The sequence below is a fragment of the Callospermophilus lateralis genome, chromosome 6, assembly GCF_048772815.1.
Source record: "Callospermophilus lateralis isolate mCalLat2 chromosome 6, mCalLat2.hap1, whole genome shotgun sequence".
Classification (NCBI taxonomy): domain Eukaryota; kingdom Metazoa; phylum Chordata; class Mammalia; order Rodentia; family Sciuridae; genus Callospermophilus; species Callospermophilus lateralis.
Window position 1 is genome coordinate 153,611,001 of NC_135310.1, and position 19,784 is coordinate 153,630,784.

The following is a 19,784-nucleotide window of genomic DNA, read 5'->3' on the forward strand; positions in this document are numbered from 1 at the left end:
TCATTCCCCCATGTGGTGGTGGTTCTAGGATAGGGGCCGGTTCAACAGCGTTCCTCCTGAAGTCGCTCGTAGGGAACGGAACTAGAGCACAAGGAGGATGCTCAAGGGGTGTTTCAGCGCCCTTCTGCAGCCGGTCACCCTCCAGCGCACAGGTCAGGTCAGAAGGACTGCCCGGGGGGGGGGGGGGGGGGGCACGTCCTCCGTGCTGCCGCCTGGGCAGGGGGCGTTATTTGGAAAGGTGGCTCAGACTCAACTTCAACATGGCAACTGGCACCAAGAATCTGAGAGAAGCTAATTGTTGGTATTTGACAAGTGAGACAAACAGAAGTGGTCAGGAGGAGGAGACAGGAAACGTGATAAATCAGCCAGAAGATAGTGGGTCAGATTGTATTCTTTGAGGTGTTTTTTTTGAGAATCTAATACATTTGTAAAGTAATTTCAGGGGGATTCATGAAGTAAAACAGCGTACCTCAGACCCCAATTTAAGAGTCCCTGAGCAAGGGTCTCAGCCATTAGATTCCTTTGCCATATGAGCTGTATAATTTTGGGGTGGGGTGGGGTACTGGGGTGGGAGCCCAGGGCTATTCTACCACTGGGCTCTATCCTAACCCTTTTTATTTTTCACTTTGAGACAGGTTTTCACCACATTACTGAGGCTGACTTTGAACTTGCCACCTTCCTGCCTCAGACTCCTGAGCCTCTGGGATTATAGGCATGAGCCACTGTGCCTGGAGAGCTATTTTTGTTTTTTTTCGATACAAGGGATTGAACGCAGGGGTGCTTAACCACGGAGCCACATCTCCAGCACTTTTAATTTTTTATTTTTATATAGGGTCTCTCTAAATTGCTTAGTGCCTCCCTTTTGCTGAGGCCATCTTTGAACTCTCAATCCTCCCTCCTCTGCCTCCCGAGAAGCTGGGATGACAGGTGTGTACCGTGCCTGGATGGGCTATGCATTTTTTAACATGGGAAAAAGCAACTCTGGCTATTGGTCCAGAGCAGAATAGGTGGGGGGTTACTACACACAGACGTGGGCCGTGGACCTGCATCCCACATGGGCACTCGGGTCTATTTCCCAGCATTGCTCTGGGGAGAACGGCATCTTATCCCCAGGCTGCGCCGAGTCACAACACAACTTGGTACTTCAAATTTGTATGTTATGAAGGACAAGCTAGATAGCAAGGGCATTGCTAAGCTGGAAATTAAAACATCAGCTGATGAAATGATTTTAAAAAAGAAAAGGTTTGAACTTCAACATTTTCCAAAATGTCTTAGGCCTATAGCAAGCCACTGTATCTAAATAACTGAAATAGGAGGATTCAAAAGGGAGTAACAATGAGTTATTTAAACTTGTTATTTTGAATATTTTGGGCTTCATAATAATCCTCCAAGTTATATCATCTTATAAACATCATTTAGGGGTCGTGAAGGAACTAAAGATATGAGATTGCCTTTTAAAAGGGAAAGTAATACGGGGCATGGAACTGAATCTTGTTGCCAAAAGATTTCCAGTTTAGTTACACACACACACAGACACACACACACACACACACACACACACACACACACTGTGAACTACAAACATCAACTGTGTTATAATTACCTTTTAAGACTATAATGTAATCTTGAGAGTTTCTACTAGTACCAGCGATTAGCTGAGAAAAGAGCAGGCAGATTGTGACCGTCTGCCCTGGTTTCTTTATCTACCTCAAGATGGCTTTAAAAGATTTCAGACCTCTATTTTGAGGCGACCTGTCCTTACCTCCCCCTGCTGGCTGATGATGGGGACTGCGTACTGAAGCTTCACGTCACAGAACAGGCACTCCAGGAACACGTTGGCCACGCCGATCAGGTTGTGGTTCTCCTGGGCTTCGTAAAAAGGGTCCCCTCGCTTCCCGTAGAGCCTCTTGGCCTGAGCAGTAGGGAGGGCAGGTGGTGGGTGGGCAGGAGACAAGACATCAGCTTTGTATTATTTAAAAACAGCATTAGAAAAAAAATCATGCTTTAAGGAAGCTTTAGTGGAAACAAATAAGTAAAAGAAGAATCGTGTTCACATCATACAACAGAATCAGCATGTGAGATGGGCTTCCTTGTTTGGAACTAAGGAACCGTGTGGAGGATTCTCAGCTGCTGCTCATCTTCCCCGTTGCAGCCGCCTGCAGTTTCTCCACCCCACACCTCTGTGGTCTTTGCCACGCCTTCTCTTCTATTACTAACCTCCAAAACAATGGATTACGTGCACAAAAGTCACTCTTCCAAGCCCACCCAGCCAAGGCCACACCTAGGGGCACATGCACACACGATGAATGCAAAACCCGTGCTGCCTCTAGAGAAACCGATTTTCAGGACATCGACACAACAGCACAGGTCCACCTCCGTCCCGTTCATGTGACTTAAAATGAGATGGTGCCCATCACTCTATGCTACTAAAACTCTTTCAAAATCACCTTTCTGTTTTTACTTAGTGTCACGGGTGTGCGTGCATGTGTGCTTGTGAGCACGTGTATGTGCATGGGTGCACGCATGTGGGTTTCTGGTGATGACGTCATCTGTGGTCTTGGCAGTTGATGTGACCAGTTTCCTTTACGTGTTGTCCTTTTACCTCAGGGACGTTCTCCTTCCATTCTTGATAGAGGTCTCTCATGTCAATTAACTTGTTCTCCAGCTTCTCAATGGTCCAAACTTGGGTGCTCTTCCCCTTTCTCCTCACTTGAATAGCAGGCTCACTCACTATCGCACCTCTCTGCAGGACGAAGAAAACCAACAAAATGAACATTGCAGCTTTTTAAAATTGTTAAATCCTACACACGTACACACTCACACTAAAGAGTTTGCAGAACACATAAAATGTATACAAAAAAAAGATAACATTCTCATTATGCTAAACAAAATAAGCCAATCTCCCAAAATCAAAAGCCCCATGTTTTCTCTGCTATGAGGATGCTAATTCACAATTGGGGTGGGGTGCGGTGGGAAAAATAGAGTTACTTTAGATTAGATAGAGGGAGTGAGGGGAGGGGAGGGAGTATGGTGGTAGGAAGGACAGTGGACTATATAACTATATGGCTGGTGGGATTCTACATCATGTATAACTAGAAGAACGAGAAATTATACTCCATTACATATGATATATCAAAGTGAATTTTAAAGTCATGTATAACTAATTAAAACAAAAAAATCTTAAAAAAAGCTAACATTCTCTTACCTAGAAAATACTGCAGTTTATTTTCTATCTTCTATGCAAACCTATGCACACACTTGTCATTTATCTTTTTGTTATTTATTTGGTACTAGGAATTGAACCTAGGGGTGGTTAACCACTAAGCCACATTCCCAGCTCTTTTTATTTTTTTCATTTTGAGACAGGGTCTTGCTAAGTTACTTAGCTATTCACTAAGTTTCTGAGGCTGGCCTTGAACTTCCAATCTTCCTGCCTCAGGCTCCCCAGTCACTGGGTTTACAGGCGTGCGCAACCACACCTGGCTATACTTTTCATTTTTATTATAACCAGGATCCAACAAAATATATCATATCCCAATTCTCTCACTAGTTTTTTACATTGTTATTATTTTCTTAATATTCTTCACAAACGTGATTTATTTTAATGCAACATAGCAGACCACCATTTGGACACACATATGACTGATCATTCTGTTGTTGAACATCAAGGCTGTTTCAAGTTTTCACTACTACAAAGGCCACCGAGACAGCCACCTTGTATACATACGAAGGACATAAAACTATATACCCTTCTAGGCCTATGTACTCAGAACTACTGGGTCAAAATGAGGTGCTCCCTGACTCCCTTCCTCACTAGCTTCCTGGATTGAAAACAAATGAAGGGCTGTTTTCTTCCCAGTTTCCGCTTATAGGAAGAATTCTCCAAGTTGAAATGACAGGAAACCTCCCTTCCTCCTAGGATGCACTCTTTAAAAGGTATTATAACAAAATACAGATGGCCCCCATTTCAGGAGGGGACGTTTATGTGCAAGGGGAACGCAGGCATGATCACTTACATATGCTTCTGTCAGTAGGAAAGTATTTAAATTAGCAATTCCTTCAGCCGCCCAAACCCTGCATATCCAGCTTAGAGCATATCTAAAGGGTTTGTTTAAGGAGCATTCTTACCTGGAGAGGGGTTCAAAGGAAGGCTTAAAAAGGAATGAACACCTTGGTGCACATCAGGATCTCCCGAAGGTGATCTGCGGATTTCAGCTCACGGTGCTGCTGACCACTGTACGACCCGCTCTCCTTCTTTCGGGACATCCTTACCTTTCTGTTGGCACTGAGGTTTGCAGCAGGGATCTGGAGAGTCACTTGGTAATCAGTGAGTTTGCTCATTTCTTCAGCTAAGAAGTTTGCTTCCCTCACCAGGGTATTAGCTTTGACTAGCTGCTCTCGTAGTTTGGCCAGGCTCTGCCGGAAGAGTTCATCCCTGTGGGGTCACAGAAAAGGAAATGAGCTCATCTAAAACAAAACCGTAAACCTGTTTGTAAGTGAGTGGACTCGTTAGAAAATGGCAGAAAACTCCTTCTGGACAAAATTTTCCAACCTATTTTACCAAGTCCCCTCTGATCCCTCCAGTCCATGCCTGGGTTATCTCCTGGAATCACCGCTGGGGTCAAAGCTGCAGGGGTACAGAAGTAAAACCCAGGTTTGGGGGCCAGGTGGTCACTCAGTGGTCGAGCGTTTGCTTAGCAGGAGTGAGTAAGGTCCTGGGTTCAACCCATAGCAGCAAAAAAATGAAAGTTATGTTTAAAAAACGACCAGATTTTGACATGAGGATTTAATTTTTTTTTTTTAAAGTAAAGAAAAAGAAATGATGGTTATTTGGTTACAGGCTGGCAGAGGCAGGGGGTGTTGGGTTGGGAGGTGAGAGACCTGGAGTTAGAAGAAAGAAACTGAGGATTTCTTCAGCTGGTGAAGGTCACTGTCTCTGCAGCAGCGGGGATTCTTTTCAACTATACACAATAGTGATAAAAAGCTTCTCCAGCCACCTGACTCGGTCAAAACCTCATGACTGGCTCTCACAGCTCCACATCTTTTTGCCTCCACATCTGTCACAGTTAGGACTTTTCATTTACCTGCATAATTACTTGATTAGGCTGTAAGCGCCCCTCGGGCAGGGACGATGTCCTTTTTGTTTCCGCTACACTTAGTTCCTGGCCAAGTGTATGGCCCAGCAGAAGACACTTAAAAAGTCCCACTGCGTGGAAGAAACGCACACTCCTGGGTTTCGCTTTTGAGTCTGGGTTCAAAGATAACCCAGACGCACGACTGCTCTGTGCCCAGCGTGGGGGGTTCTCTTCCACCTTTCACATGCCCCATCCTTCCTGGGAGAAGATGAGCTCAGAACACACAGTCCTGCTCCTTTCTAGCCCCCTGGCAGGCGACACAGGAGGCACACTGGGGTGCGCGTACATCCCCAGGATGGTTCCAGAAGGGCATCTCCATTTCCAGGTGCCCACCCTGGCTCTCGCAGTAAGCTTGGTCTCTTCTCTTTCCCACAACATCCAGAGCCCTGTTGATGCTTCTCTGAAGCATTCCTAAACCCCTCTCCGCTTCTTCAGTTCCCTTCTCTACAGGGCTTTCTCCTGCCTCTGCCAGGCCACTCTCTGGCTCAAAATCTAGCAGGGATGCTCTTCTCCCAGGGCATAGATGCCAAACACTCACGTCTGTAGGTCTCCCACAGGCTGTAATAGTTTTAGAATTAATTCTCCATGCTTCTCTATAAATCATCATCTAGACCAAACAAAACAGTGCCGCCTTCCCCAAACATCTCCATTGCTTTCTAACTGTTCATGCCAACCCACACCTGCCCAGGGACCTCCGACTGGGACGGGGGCTATAGCTTAGCGAGAGTGGACATGCTTAGCATGGGGATTGAACCCAGCGCCTCCCACTGCTTAAAAAAAGGAAGGAAGGAAGGAAGGAAGGAAGGAAGGAAGGGAGGGAGGGAGGGAAGGGAGCGAGGGAGGGAGGGAGGGAAGGAAGGGAGGGAAGGAAAGAAAATAAGAGAGGGGGATGAGGAAGGAAAAGAAATGCCCTTCTCTGCTTTCTACCTGTTCAAACTCCATGTTCCAAACTCACTTGAAATCTTGCTTTCTCCATGAAAATCTCTGCAGAAGACTCCATATGGCTGGGGTCTCATTCTCCACCAAAGGACCATCACCCTTACCATGCACTTGCCCACAGGGCGACCACACACTTCCTAGCCACGTCAACAAACTCACACGACCAACACAAATAGTATCTACTCGTTCCCTACCAAGGGACATGGTTCTATGCACTAGAGACACTTCCATGAACAGAACACATTCCCTGCCCGCAGGACGCATTTTCCAGTGGAGAAGACAGAAAGCAAATAAGTAAATAAATATAAAGTCACTGCCTTGCCTACTGTGGAATGAAACCATCTGTAGCCTCCAGTTATGATTCAAATTTTCGCATCACTCCGTCTGCCTCCACATTACATCCCACGGGTACAGAGAGCACACACCACATCTGAAGCTTTCACCTTTCTCTGCAGCTCTGGAACACACTTGAACACACGTGGACACACCAGCCACACTTCTTCACCTGGTGAAACCCCATAAAAGCGAGACGACAGCCCTACTTATCATTCTGAGTGACATTCCCCAGATATCTGCTTCTCCAGTCTTTCTTAAGAATCCAAGTCCCAGTGCCTCTTGGCTCCAAGAAGACCCACTCTCCCCTTGAGAGTCTCCCCCTTCCCTTTCTTATCCCTTCTAATAAACTCAGGCCTGTTACTCTGGAGGGAAAAAAAAATTAAGGGAAGTGAAAAAATTTAGATAATTAACTGCAAGATGCTATAATTAAAGGCAAATCCACCTTCTCTATCAGGTACCTTTCTTGTCTTTGATATTCTTGACTGAACAGAAAGCACATGAATGGTATAACTACACCCAAATCTTCAAAAGCTGGATAGTGCTTGGAGCGAAGCCACCAACTCACAGTAGATGTGGGAAAGGTGTCTCCTGGGAAAGTGCCACTGGGTCACTTTTGTCAGCTTCTCCCAGGGACAGGAAAATAAAGAGTAACATTGACGCTTGATGAGCCTTCACAGCCGGGCATCTGGAGCGATGAGTCAGCAGCCCCTGGGAAGACGCAACTGACGCCTTTCTCCTGGCTTCGCACAGCCCAGCACCAGGGCACCCGGAGACGTGGTGCAGGGCGCGCTCCCCTTCTCTGGGCCCAGCTCCCAGGATGGGGCTCCTGACCAGCCTGTCACTACCAGGGAGGGATGCAGAATGTGTGGGCCAGAGTCAAGGCTCCCGAGTCAGACTGCCCTGGCCCCGACCCCACGGCTCAGTTTACCAGCTAAATGACCTTGGGCAAGCCTGAGCCTCAGTTTCCTCACGTGTAAGAGAGTGAGCACAGCAAAAGACAATGGCAGGTGACGATGACAGGAGGGAAGGTAGAGCACTTGGTGCCCAGAGCCCAGCAAATACTCTGCAAATGTCACGCACGACCTCTGTTGTTAATTATAACACAGGGTTCACTGTTACTAGCAGGACTACAGACAGACCTGGATTTAAACTCTGGCTTTTCTACTTACTAGGTGGGTGGGATATTAAAACCGATTGCCCAGTTTATAAAGCAGGAATAAGCTGGGTGTGGTGGCACATGCCTGTAATCCCAGAGGCGCAGGAGGCTGAGGCAGGAGGATCTCAAGTTTGAGGTCAGCTTCATCAATTGAGCAAGGCCCTAAGCAATTTAGTAAGACCCTGTCTCTAAATTAAAAAAATAAATAAATAAATAAGAAGGACTAGGAATGTGGCTTAGTGGTAAAGTACCCCGGTTTCAAAAAAAGGCAGGAATAATAGTTCCTATGCACAGTGCTGTTGGGAGTGTTGAGTAAAATTAGCACCCCGCCTACTATAGTGTGAACACAACTGAAGTCAGTGTCAATTTACTGTCTCACTGTGGTGGCCGATATTATTATCATTTCTTCCACCACTGCCTCCTTTGAGAGTTCTGATAAAATCATTTTACAGTCTTTATGTCTTGAAAATTCACATTTAGATTTCTCTACCCTGAAGTTAAATTTGAATAGAACCAAAAGTTTCTCTCTTGAAGTTAAATTTGAGTAGAACTAAAAGTAAAAGAAATAAAAAGGAAGAATCTGCTTTTTGTTAAAGACTTATTCCAACTCGTCCTCTTTCAACGCTGGCTCCTTGTTCGGAAGGGTAAAGTGTGGGGTCTTTCTCAGGGCGTGCTGCGGCCCACACACCTGACACATCTGGGGTGGACGGTGTCTCTGAAAGGAAAAGCCACTGCCCAGCAAACTAGGTATGGGGACACAAGTTTCCTCTCTGCGAGACTTGTGCCCCTTGGACAGGCCTCACGAGCCCCTGGCGCCTGGCCCTGGACTGCCCGCCAGCTCTTACCTCTCCTCTGCCCACTGGGTCACCTTCTGCTGGGCAGTCTGGCTGCTGTAGGACAGGCGGTCGGGGCCGCTGCTTGGGGGCTGCCGCTCGGGGGAGAGCTGTTGGCGCAGCTGCTCCAGCTCCCGCTCGTACATGAGCCGCTGCTCCTCCAGGGCGCTTCTTTTCTCTTCCAGGTACTGCTTCTCCAAGACCTGGACCACATTTTGAACTGGGTCTGGCGAGTCAAGAGACAAGGCAAGTGTCTTGAGTGGTGGCTGAGGCAACATCCAGGCAGCCTGCCGGGGCTGCTGTGGCAAGAGCCGTCACCCGCCCCAGGTCCTCGCCCACAGTCCCCTCCTGTGAGATGCCTATGGCCTCACAGGCCAACTCCTCTCCGTTTCCTTTTTAATAGCATTTTGGATAAATGCCTCTTAGGTAAACATTCTTCACATCCACCCCGTGACGGCCTTCATGTTGGGACAGATCACCCATCTCCTCCCAGCAGGTCGGGGAGGAGAAGGGACGTGATCCTAGCCCTCCAGAAGAACGTCGTGAAACCCAGGGCAGCACCACGGATAATGGGATCTTTGCTGACTTGGTTTCTATGCACCGTGGGCATGTCAAAGGGTTAATGATTTTTACTACATACCTCATTACCCTTGAATTTCTCTAGGAGGAGAGGAAATTGAAAAATCGCAACTATGTTTGAAAATATGGATTGAGTATATGGTCTGGCCGTTTCTGAGGTGGCAATAGCTAATACGGTCATTAATTTGCAAAGCTAACAAAACCTGCACCTGCCATCTTGCTGATCCAGGTGTGAGCTCCCACGACACACATGTGCACAGGAGTAGACACACGGATGGATTGCCCAAAGGGGCCATGTGATGACTAGTGGTGGCTGTGGTATAGGTAGGACTTGACCCCAATGAGATGACTGGCTGGGCAGGACATGAGCAGGCAATGACCAAGGAGCTGGGTGCCATGGAGACAGATAAAGGCGCTGACCACATGCACCAAGGTACAGGCACCCCATGGGGGCAGAGTGGCCTACAGGGGAGTGTGCCAGACCACCTCATAGGAGAGCAAGACCTCACCACTGTGGTGAGCGCCTTCGGAAAGGACATGGGAGCAAGAGGAGATCACTTCTAGACCTGCCTGGAACGTAATTCCCCCTGTGCATTTATGCACTGGCCTGTATTCAGCGCACTGTGCTGTATACCACACTTGAGTTCTCAGTTCAATTTACCAGAAAGAAGCTGGAAGTTAAAGTGACGCAGGAGGGAGCTTTGTATCATCTGATTATGGCACCGACTGACTTTTCCAAAATACCCCACCAGGTTGTGAAATAAACACGTAAATCGTACCAATTTTTTACATTAGCGTTAGGAGAAAAGGCAACATGCTAACTTTAAAAAAATGAGGTTAAATAATACAAAACAAAAAGAAGCAAATTTTTTTAAAGTCACAAGATACACTCAGTATGGTGAGTTGTTTTAATGAAACACAGTGGCAAAATTAACTCTACCAGCTACCTCTCAGGCAGAGGACTTCTGCCCAGCATGCGGCCATCTCTTGAAAACCTTACAAAAGCCCCCAGGCGGACTTCATCCTGACTTAAAGATGAAGAAGTTGGGACTCCCAAAGTTTAAGTAGCTACCTAACATCACAGAGCTAATAACTGATGGAGACAGGGTTGAAGTTCAGGGAACTAACGGGCCGATTGTCTGGATATTAACTTTGGTAAATGAAATATCGTATTCTTACCCACAATGTTTTGCTTAGAATCAGCACTCTGTTAGAAAGCACACTCTTGAAAAAGGAAAAAAAAAAAAAAAAAAAGATACACCATTCTTTCCTGATGTCAAATTCACCACCTTCTTAAGAAGCAGGATAGTTTCATAGAGAAAGTGCACTGTCCGAGTTTTCACTAAGAGGCGCTGGATGAGATAGTTAATGCCTATTTCCACCTGTTGGTCAGTAGGAGAGACACAGGCATGATCCCAAATGGCTGAGGCAGAGGGATCTCCCCGCAGGTCTCTTGCCAAGGCAAAGGCCAGTGAGTGAGGTTTGAACCGTCAGCAGTTGCCATGACTTGGCGCAACTGCGGCTCAGGGGCCACACGACTCTGCGCTCCTCCCTCCGAGCCTCAGTGGCTTGTCTTAGAGGCCTTGCCCAGGGAAGGGCTTTTGTTATATCTCTGAGGCCAACACCATCTTGGAAACCCCTTTCTCGCGGACATTTGCGATAACTCCCTCTCCCCAAAGCGACCAGTACCAAGCCTCTGCCACAATTCTGCACCTTCTTATGTCAATCATCTTGACCAACAAGGCCATCGACTCTGTGATATGGCCCCGAACAGAAGCCAAAGACCATGTGGCCTGTTCTCCAGTGACTGGACTGAATATTAGAAGATTATCCAGTTTATGTTTTCCCATCACTTTCCTCCTTTATAATTTTCTTGGTGATGGTGGAGTTGTCACCCGGTGTCCCGTGCATGCCGGGCAAGCACTCTGCCACTGAGCCCTCTTTGCGGCTCTTGAATGAACTGTTTTAAAATTCAGCGAGCCTAGTGCCTCGGGCCAAGATACCAGAGAGCTAAGTCTTTGAGGAAGAGAGAAGGACCACAGTGATTGGTTTTCCTCACCAGTTGGTGATTTCCCTGGTAGGTAATACAAAATGAGCTCAGACCAATCAATCCTGCAGAGAATGGAAGAGAGGATGGTGGTGGCAGTGGTGTCGGTAGAAGGGTATTCACATAAGAAAAAGTATTAGGACTTAACTTGTACCAACATGGCCAGAGCACTGGATGGGAGGGGAGTAACCCTATAGAAAAGTGAAACCTTTGAGTCTTAGGTGGAATGATTGGCTCCTGACCCCTGCTGGCCCCTTAACAGTTCTTTACTTTAGAACTAGCTAGAAATTAGGAAAAGAGGTATTTTATTTATTTATTTATTTTGTCCTACTGTGCAACTCGCTTCTGTGCCAGGAGCCTACAGGCACAGAGGCCAGGTTCAGGGCCACAGTATGCTCTGGCATGGGACACCATGAGAGGCCCAGGGGATGCGGCTGCCGTTAATCCAAATCCATGCATAAGATGAGTGTTAATTCCTATTGGAACCCTTGGGAAGAAGGCACCATTGTTGATGAATATTAGATTTTTCTTTCACTTTAAATACTAAAGGATTGGGCTTTAGATCAGTTTTTCCTCTGGAGACCCAGCGCCTTACTCTCCTGTATCACCAGGATAATGGAGGGGAGTGCACTTCTGGAAGCACCACAGCCCTGCTGTTGTGCTCCTGGGCACCACAGTCACCCTTGTCTGTGCTCCTGGACATGGGGACAAGAGTGTCATGGAACTTTAACGAGTGATGAGGCAGTGGAGCAGGACAGGGAGGGGCAGGACAAAACTGAAAAGAACATTTTCCGGTCAAGAACAGAGTACGTAGCCAGTCCTGGTGGGGGACACCCATGATCCCAGCAGCTCAGGAGACTGAGGCCGGTTCAAGGCCAGACTCGGCAACTTAGTGAACCCCTTGTCTCCAAGTAAAAACTTTAAAAGGGTTGGGGATATAGAGCTCAGAGTCAGAGTGCTTGCCTAGCATGGGACAGGCCCTAGGCTTGATCCCCTAAACCCCGAGGGGGCAGGGAGAGAGAACACAGAGCGCCTCTGTCAGGCAGAAAGCTCCAGCTTCTTGCTGATGTCAATCAGATTTGGCCAAAGCCGCAGCACAAGCACCAGACAGCAGCCCTGCGGAACAGCAGCCAAGCCCGCATGCTGAGGCCAAGCGGCTAAGAACCTCTGTCCCATTGTTTGTGGAGGAGCTTCGTCTGGAACCACACGAGAGGGAAGAGAATCTTCAAATAGGACCACCAGGGGGACGACCACCAGGCAGACAGGCTTACCATCGGGAAGCCACCTAGCAGCAGAGCGGAATGCGGTGAATGCCATGGGGCCACCAGCCCTGTGGCACGTGCACCAGGGTGTGCTGCTGTGCCCTGGAGGCAAGTGCCACTGACCAGTGGAACTGGACACTGGAATAAAGACTGTGACTTTTTTATTCGTCTCTCTTTATTTGATGCACCCCCAATTCTATATGCAGAACCCCCAATTCCATATGCCAGAGGTCCAGCCATGCCCACCTCCGCCGGAGGCTTCTTCCAAGCAGGAGTGAGAAAACCACTCTCTCAGGACAGAGCTCCACTGTGAATCACAGTGCTGCCCAGGGCCCTGTCAGGTACAGGCTGCCTGTGTCAGGGTCCTGTTGGTCAGTAGGCGCCCCAGGAAGAGGCGAGTGGGAGAGTGAGCTTGGCCACACCCACAAAGGACCTTCTCGGGTGCTCCTGAGTGTAGCCCTGAGCTCCGGCTTGGAAACAGTTCTAGTCCCTGCAGTGCCTCTGATGCCAGGCAACAGGGAAACCGTCCTGCCTGGTGTCCTCCAGGCCCCACATCTGGGGACTGGAAAACTGGGGACAGGAAGAAGGGGCAGTAAATCAGCAGACAAGGGAAGCCAACTGCAGTGGTTTACTAAAGACACACAGGTGTGTAAAACACAGAGGGAGAGGGAAAAGGGATCTGTCCCTCGGGACACAGAGGAGGAACTTTACATGAACATTGAAAACCTTCTGGAAAGAGGGTCCCGGCAATACTGCTGCCAGGAGAGAGCCTTCTTCAGAGATCCGAGGCAGACGGGGGCGCAGGTCCACAGGACCCATAAAACGCCTCATTGTCACTATCATTTGTAATGAGGTTACTTGGGCTTATTTATCAAATAAGTCTTTGGGGGACTTATGGTTTTCAACTGAGTTTACGGGAAAAGGCTATAACTTCTATCTCCCCATTAGATTCTATTAAAAACTCCCGGATTCCCTACGTTTTCCTGGGAATTTTCGCCCACTCATGAGTTCAGAAGTGAAAGTCTCAGTCGCCGGCAGTTCTGACAAGAAAGGCTGTCGACGTCATTTAGTAGGTACCCGAGGACCAGGGGTAAGCTATCACGGTCTGCTCGGGAACAAGGGGTCTCAAAAAAGCGCCTGCTGGCTTTCTGGTTCTGCCTGAGGCAGAAGACCATCCCCGAACCCGGGCACCATGGCCGGCCTCACGTGCCAGGACTAGCAATTTTGTGTGTCTAAACTTGAGAACGACACTTCCCACTTCCCGACTCCTCCCGGAACCCCGAGGGAAGGCCGTGCCCGGGAGGCGGGAGGCGGGCCTCACCGTTGCTGTTGAGGGTTTTCATGATGACCTCCATCTGGGCGAACTCGTAGTTGTAGTCGGGCTCCGAGGACGCCTCGCTGGCGGCGTCCAGGTCAGGCTCTGCCGGGCTCGTCTCCTTCTCCAAGTCCCTCAACCAATCTCGCCGCTTCCTCTTGGGTAAGTTGATCCTGTGGGGTTTTCACGGTTGGAGACAGTCAACTCCCTGGATACTTAAACAGACAGCAGAAAACGTGAATCTGAAAATACTAGGGAACAGGAAGATGTTACCTGAAAAAGTGGTTGTTTCCCCACAGGATTCTGTCACCGTGCCACAGCTGGGTGGCACTGCACACAAGAGCACCGTTCACACAGGACCTGAAGGGGCAGAAGGACAAGGTCAGGGGAGCCGAGAAGAGAAGGAAACCCAGGGCAGTACTCAAGAGAGAGAACTGGGGGAACTTTCTTAGAAAGTGTACTTCAAGTAACAAGGGAAGAAGGAACCAGAGAATTTGCTGTAGAAAAGCACAATCCAGTAATGAAGACCAGGGCTGCCAGCATCCCCCAGCAAATGAGAGTCTCACATGGCATGCTCCCAAGCAAGACGGAAGCGTACCCGATGGAATATTCGGTCAACATTTGCAAAAACCAAAAATGTGTGGGGCTGGGGTTGTGGCTCAGTGGTAGAGCGCTCACCTAGCAAGTGTGAGGCCCTGGGTTCGATCCTCAGTACCACATAAAAATAAATAGAATAAAGGTATTGTGTCCATCAACGACTAAAAAATAAATATAAAAAAACCCCCAAAAATGTGTATTAAAGGAACAACTCAAAACAAAAAGTTTTCCTGGTAATTTAAAACCCTTAAAGGAAGGGATAAATAATTAACGATCAGTCTGTTAAGGGCTGTCAAGTAAAGTCTGATGAAGAAAAATAATGAACATTATTTTGAGTTTTAATTTTCCAATAAGTTACTTCTCACATATAATCTCATTATCTGAGTCCTGTTCTTTCTAGATTTCTAAGGCTCAGAGGGAAGTAAGCAGAACTGGAGTTCACACATGCAAGGAATCACCTTCATAGGAATATTTCAACTCTGGTGACCAGGGGTTTTTGACCCTGACAGAGCCGGTGCTCTTCAATGATACTGAGCCAATTCCCACAAACAGAGAGCAGAGTCTGCGGATTCAGGGCATCCTTAGTTCTGATAAAAGAAAGAGGTGGCCTTCCCCCGAAAGCAGGCCACAGGAAAGCGGTCATCAATACTTCTTACCTCGCATTTTCTTTCGGAGTAAGAGTGACCTCTCCATCAGAGGCGATATCGATCTCACAGTGCTCAGGCTGAATCCCTATCCCGAAGAGCTGGATATCCTGAGAGGTGTCTGCACCCACCCTGGTGTGATCCTAGTGGAGTACATCACAGGAGAATGAAAGCCCCACTCTAAGAAGAGGCTCAGTTAAAACTCAGCACAACCAATCTGAATAACCCAACAGCCTATGTATGACGTTACATGAACGACACAAGGTACCTGGAGTGTCAGAGCTCACCTGAGCACACTATAGTTAAAAAATTTTTAAACATTATAAAAAAATTTCTGGTCGGTAGTGATCGTGTACTGTTTTAAAACACGAGGAAACTGGACTTGAGAGCAGAATAAGGTGAGTCCCAATTATGACCCATTTATTACCATTCGAGTGACCATGAGCCATTTCTGCCTCTGAGTGTAGGTTTCTTTTCATTTTTATTAGGGTGGGGAAGAGCCGGGATAATATCTATTTGATCTACTTAACTATTGGATAAAATTCTGTTTAGAATTATCTGAATTAACAATGGGAGTGTTTTGAAAACAGCCAAATAAATTTTAAAACCACTAAAAAGCAGTGTTAAGGAAAGTTATATCTGTCTATCTACATAAAACTTTTGCTCTTTCATTGGTGCTGGGGTGGAACCCAGGTAAGCATGGGCTCTACCACTGGGCGACACCCATTTAAAATGATGCACACAGCTGTTTTTCTAATATGAATATGATACAGAGTACTGAAAGTCACGAGTGACACATTGTACAGATGAGCTGATTTTAAGGTCCCTGAACCTCAGACACACCAGAATTGTAACTCCTGGTGATTCAGTCGCTGTTCATTCGTATGGTAATTTTTTTCAACTGTTCTACCAATTATTTAATCATTATGATAATTGTCCTAGTTTGGATCTGGTCTTCCCCCCAAAGGCTCCTGCGTTGAGACCTTGGTCCTCAGCTGGTAACACTCTGGGAGGTGGTGGGAACTTCAGAAGTGGGGTCTAGTTGGAGGAAGGATGTGACTGGGCACATGCCCTTGAAGGGTATGACCCTGCCCAATTCTGCTTCCAGGTCACCAGGAGCTGAGCAGCTTCACTCCCCGCCATGATGCTCTTGCCTCACCACAGGCCCAGAAGCAATGGGCCAGGTGACCATGAAACTTCTGAAACCATGGGCCAAAATACATGTTGCTTTCCTCAGGTATTCTGTCACAGTGGTGAAAAGCTGACTACCACAGTGATACTTCCCTAGGCAACAGAAGAAGTGTAGGTCTTGGTTCTTCAAAATTAAAATACCAGAAGTCATTCCTCATCTCTTAATCATTTCCTAAATAAACAGACCTTAAACCTGTTAGCAGATTCTGAGTCAGAGATTACTGAACCATATTTATATCTCCAGAAAAAATGGAAAGAAAAAGGGTCACAGACGATTGAGGCTCCTTGTTCAATTCTAGCTTATTGTCCACTGTATTTTATCAGTTTACTAGGCAGACCAGAACCCTTAACAAGTACCCATCTCACCCTTCACAAGCAGGTAATTCCTCTACACTTGGAAATTCAGGCATGTGGACAGTGCAGTGAGTTGCCTTCCAGGCCCAGGTGCTCAACCCCGACAGTTAGGTCAGCACTCCACATATATATTTTTTTCTTTTTGGCGGGGGTGTTACTGGAGATTGAACTCAGGAGCACTAAACCACTGAACCTCATCCCTAGCCCTATTTTGTATTTTACTTAGAGACAGGGTCTCACTGAGATGCTTAGCTCCTCATTTCTTGCTGAAGCTGGCTTTGAACTCGCGATCCTCCTGCCTCAGCCTCCTGAGCCGCTGGGATTATAGGTGTGCATCACGTGCCCAGCCTACACATATATTTACATACTACCATAATTCAGAGTTTGTGTGCATGATCAAGTGTGCTCCAATGGTCCACTGAATGTCCTAGGTCAGCTGGGGTGCCCCACGTCAATGTTAGGGGCCTGTTTCAGATTTCTTATTTCTTACTAAGCAGAAATGACATCGGGTACGGAGGCCCATGAACTCAAAATCACTTCAATAAAGATATTACTGATTTCCTCTGCTCTCTCATTCATCGCCACGGACAGTGGAGTCTTTGAAGGCCGTTGATGGGTGATGAGGCAGCTCTGGAGACTAAGTGCTGTTATGTTTTTTATGTTTGTCTTTTAAGAGGTCTTCAGTCTTAATGTCTAATGCAACAAACACAGATAAAACCTACGGGGGCTGGAGTTGTGGTTCAGCTGTGGAATGCTCACCCAGCACTTAGAAAGCCCTGGGTTCGATCCTCAGCACCACATAAAAGTAAATAAATAAAATAAAGGTATTAGGAAAAAGAAAGAAAAAAGATTCTTTCTAAAAATAATAATAATAATAATTAAAAAAAAACCTACGGAATCCTTGATACTTTTCAACATTATCATTGGGTTCCAAAGCCAGGGAGTTTGAGAACCACCACCATAACTTAACAAACACGGTCAGTGAACACTCTGAGGTCAAGGTGCCAACTCCTTGACACCATGTTTACAGGCTGATCAGAGGACCGAAAGTCTCTTCCTGAGGATGAAGGTTCAGAGACGACAGACCTGGAAGACCCTTGCTATCTATTCTAGAACGAGAGCTTAGACTTCAGGTGGACCTTGAGATCTCCTTAGAATTGCTCAGAAGCATAACAGAGTCTCCAGGGCCTCTCAGGATCTTTGTGGCAGGACCTAATATTCTCAGGCACCTCCCGTGTGGCGTCTTTCCATAGGTGGGGCTCACCTGGACACCTCAGCTGCACCAGGAGGGGATCCTCACCCCCAACTGCCCAGCCCCAGGTGAAACCAAGGAGATGTTTTTCGTTCTCAATGGAGATGAGATTACATGTCCCAGTGTCTTACTCCTAATGAGGGTTAAGCTGGATAAAAAAGCAAAATCACAGAGACAGGCATCCAGGTCAACCGGGAGCCACAGGTGGATGATCCAGGAGCTCAACTCTTCAGATACTCTCACCTTTAAATAATAAACCAGAAGCTCGTTGAGAGCAGGGTCCGCGTTCAGGTTGACCAAGTAGCACTTGTCATCCCCCACCTTGATGCCGGACGTCTCCAGAGAAATGCCCATGCTCTCCAGCTGTCGCTGTCTCTCCTGGGCACACACAAAAAGACAAAGGCAGGAACGCTATTTGTTGCTGTATTCACAAGATGTATCCATGGAAAGAGTAAGTCACTGTTTCTGGGGATGATGCCAATGAGATGACACATTCTTCTCCACTGAACCACGTTTACTGACAGCCTGCCACGGCGTGACATCTTGGGTCAGTGTCACGGGGGCACCAAGGGTGAACCAGGCACATCTCAGCCAGGAAGGAGGTAAAGTCCTGGCAGAGGGGGCAAAAGCCCATGACTGAATCTAGAAGAGGAGAGCCCTGTGCCCCGGGGTACGGAGAGCTGCAGGAGTCACAGGAGGGAGACGGCGGTAGGAAGAGGCTCAGGGAAAGTCTGTAGGGGGAAGGCACGCTCGAGAGGGTTCCCCACCATGAGAAGAATTTCAACAGGAATAAATGAGGGAGCAGCAAGACCAAGATGGGTGAAGGGAAGCCCAGGACAGACCCTGGGCACAGTGGCTGGCCTCAGGGACCGAGAGACCCCAAGGAATAGGGAAAGGCACTGGAGACAGGTGGAACAGCAGGGTGAGGCCTTAGATTCCAGGCCTTGAATTCACTGGTGCGCTAATACAGATGAGAGTTATTCTATTCAGAGTCTCAAAGTGGCAGGCCTTGATGGAGGGCTGGGAATGCAGTAGTGACTGTGACCAAGTCCCTCCTTTCTCTTCTAGTGGAAGAGACAGGCTGCAAAAACCAGACAAGTTACTGACAGAATTTGCAGTGGGGTTAAGTGCTCTGGGGACCCATGAAGCAGTGTGGGAGGGTTAGGGAGGGGTGTGTGTGTGTGTGTGTGTGTGTGTGTGTGTGTGAGTGTGTGTGTATGCATGCATGTGAATTTTTTCTATAAGAAGTATCAGCGTATGAATATTTTCTTTGATATAAGGAGGCTGATTCATAGTGGGATAGGGAGGGGGAGCATGGGAGGAATAGACGAACTCTAGGTAGGGCAGGGGTGGGAGGGGAAGGGAGGGGGCAGGGGGTAATTAGTGATGGTTGAATGTGATGATCATTATTATCCAAAGTACATGTATGAGGACATGAATTAGTGTGAGTATTCTGTGTATACAACCAGAGATATGAAAAATTGAGCTCTATATATGTAATAAGAGTTGTAATGCATTCCCCTGTTTTTTTTTATATATATATATATATATATATGCATCAGCACAGGATGGACTGGGTTCTAGTGATTGTTTTTAAACTACTTGATTGGCAATGTTCATGAGGGGTTGGGGATATAGCTCAGTTGGTAAAGTGCTTGCCTTGTATGCAAAGGCCCTGGGTTCAATGTTCAATCCCCAGCATAAAAAAAAAAAAAAAAAAAACCTCCATGAAAGGCACAGTGTAGAGAGATTCATAGCACACACACACTCTGTAGAATTAGTCCTTGCTTTATTTTATTTCAGGCAAAATTCCTTCAGCATCTTCTTTCTTTCTTTTTGGTGGTACTAGGGATTTAACTAAGGGGATTTAACCACCAAGTTAAACCCCCAGCCCTTTGTCAAATTTTTACGTTGAGACAGGGTCTTACTAAGTTGCCTAGGCTGGCCTTGAACTTGCCATCCTCCTGTCTCAGCCTCCCAAGTTGCTGGGGTTAGAGCCCAAAGAATCAAACACACTGAACAAGTCATTGTTGTATATGTTATAAATTCGGTGCCTATCAGGGCTCTCAACCTCGTGCTTTGCCAGGTGACCTAAAAAGCACAGACAGGCTGTGGATGAAGGCCAAGCGAAGGGCAGCTCCTGA

General features: G+C 47.3%; 1 protein-coding gene and 1 non-coding gene across 2 annotated transcripts in view; both read right to left on the reverse strand.

Annotated features, from left to right (window-relative positions):
* The window catches only part of Kif13a (kinesin family member 13A), a 176,777-nt gene that overhangs the window by 35,714 nt on the left and 121,279 nt on the right, over nt 1-19,784 (reverse strand). Inside the window, 8 exon segments of the mRNA XM_076859246.1 lie at nt 1,763-1,912; nt 2,603-2,743; nt 4,273-4,435; nt 8,412-8,625; nt 13,609-13,775; nt 13,876-13,962; nt 14,856-14,986; nt 17,884-18,018. Of these exon segments, the coding sequence (XP_076715361.1) occupies nt 1,763-1,912; nt 2,603-2,743; nt 4,273-4,435; nt 8,412-8,625; nt 13,609-13,775; nt 13,876-13,962; nt 14,856-14,986; nt 17,884-18,018 (1,188 nt within the window).
* Nucleotides 11,354-11,482, reverse strand: LOC143402676 (small nucleolar RNA SNORA42/SNORA80 family). The gene has a single exon (XR_013091749.1). It is a non-coding gene; the product is annotated as a small nucleolar RNA SNORA42/SNORA80 family (small nucleolar RNA).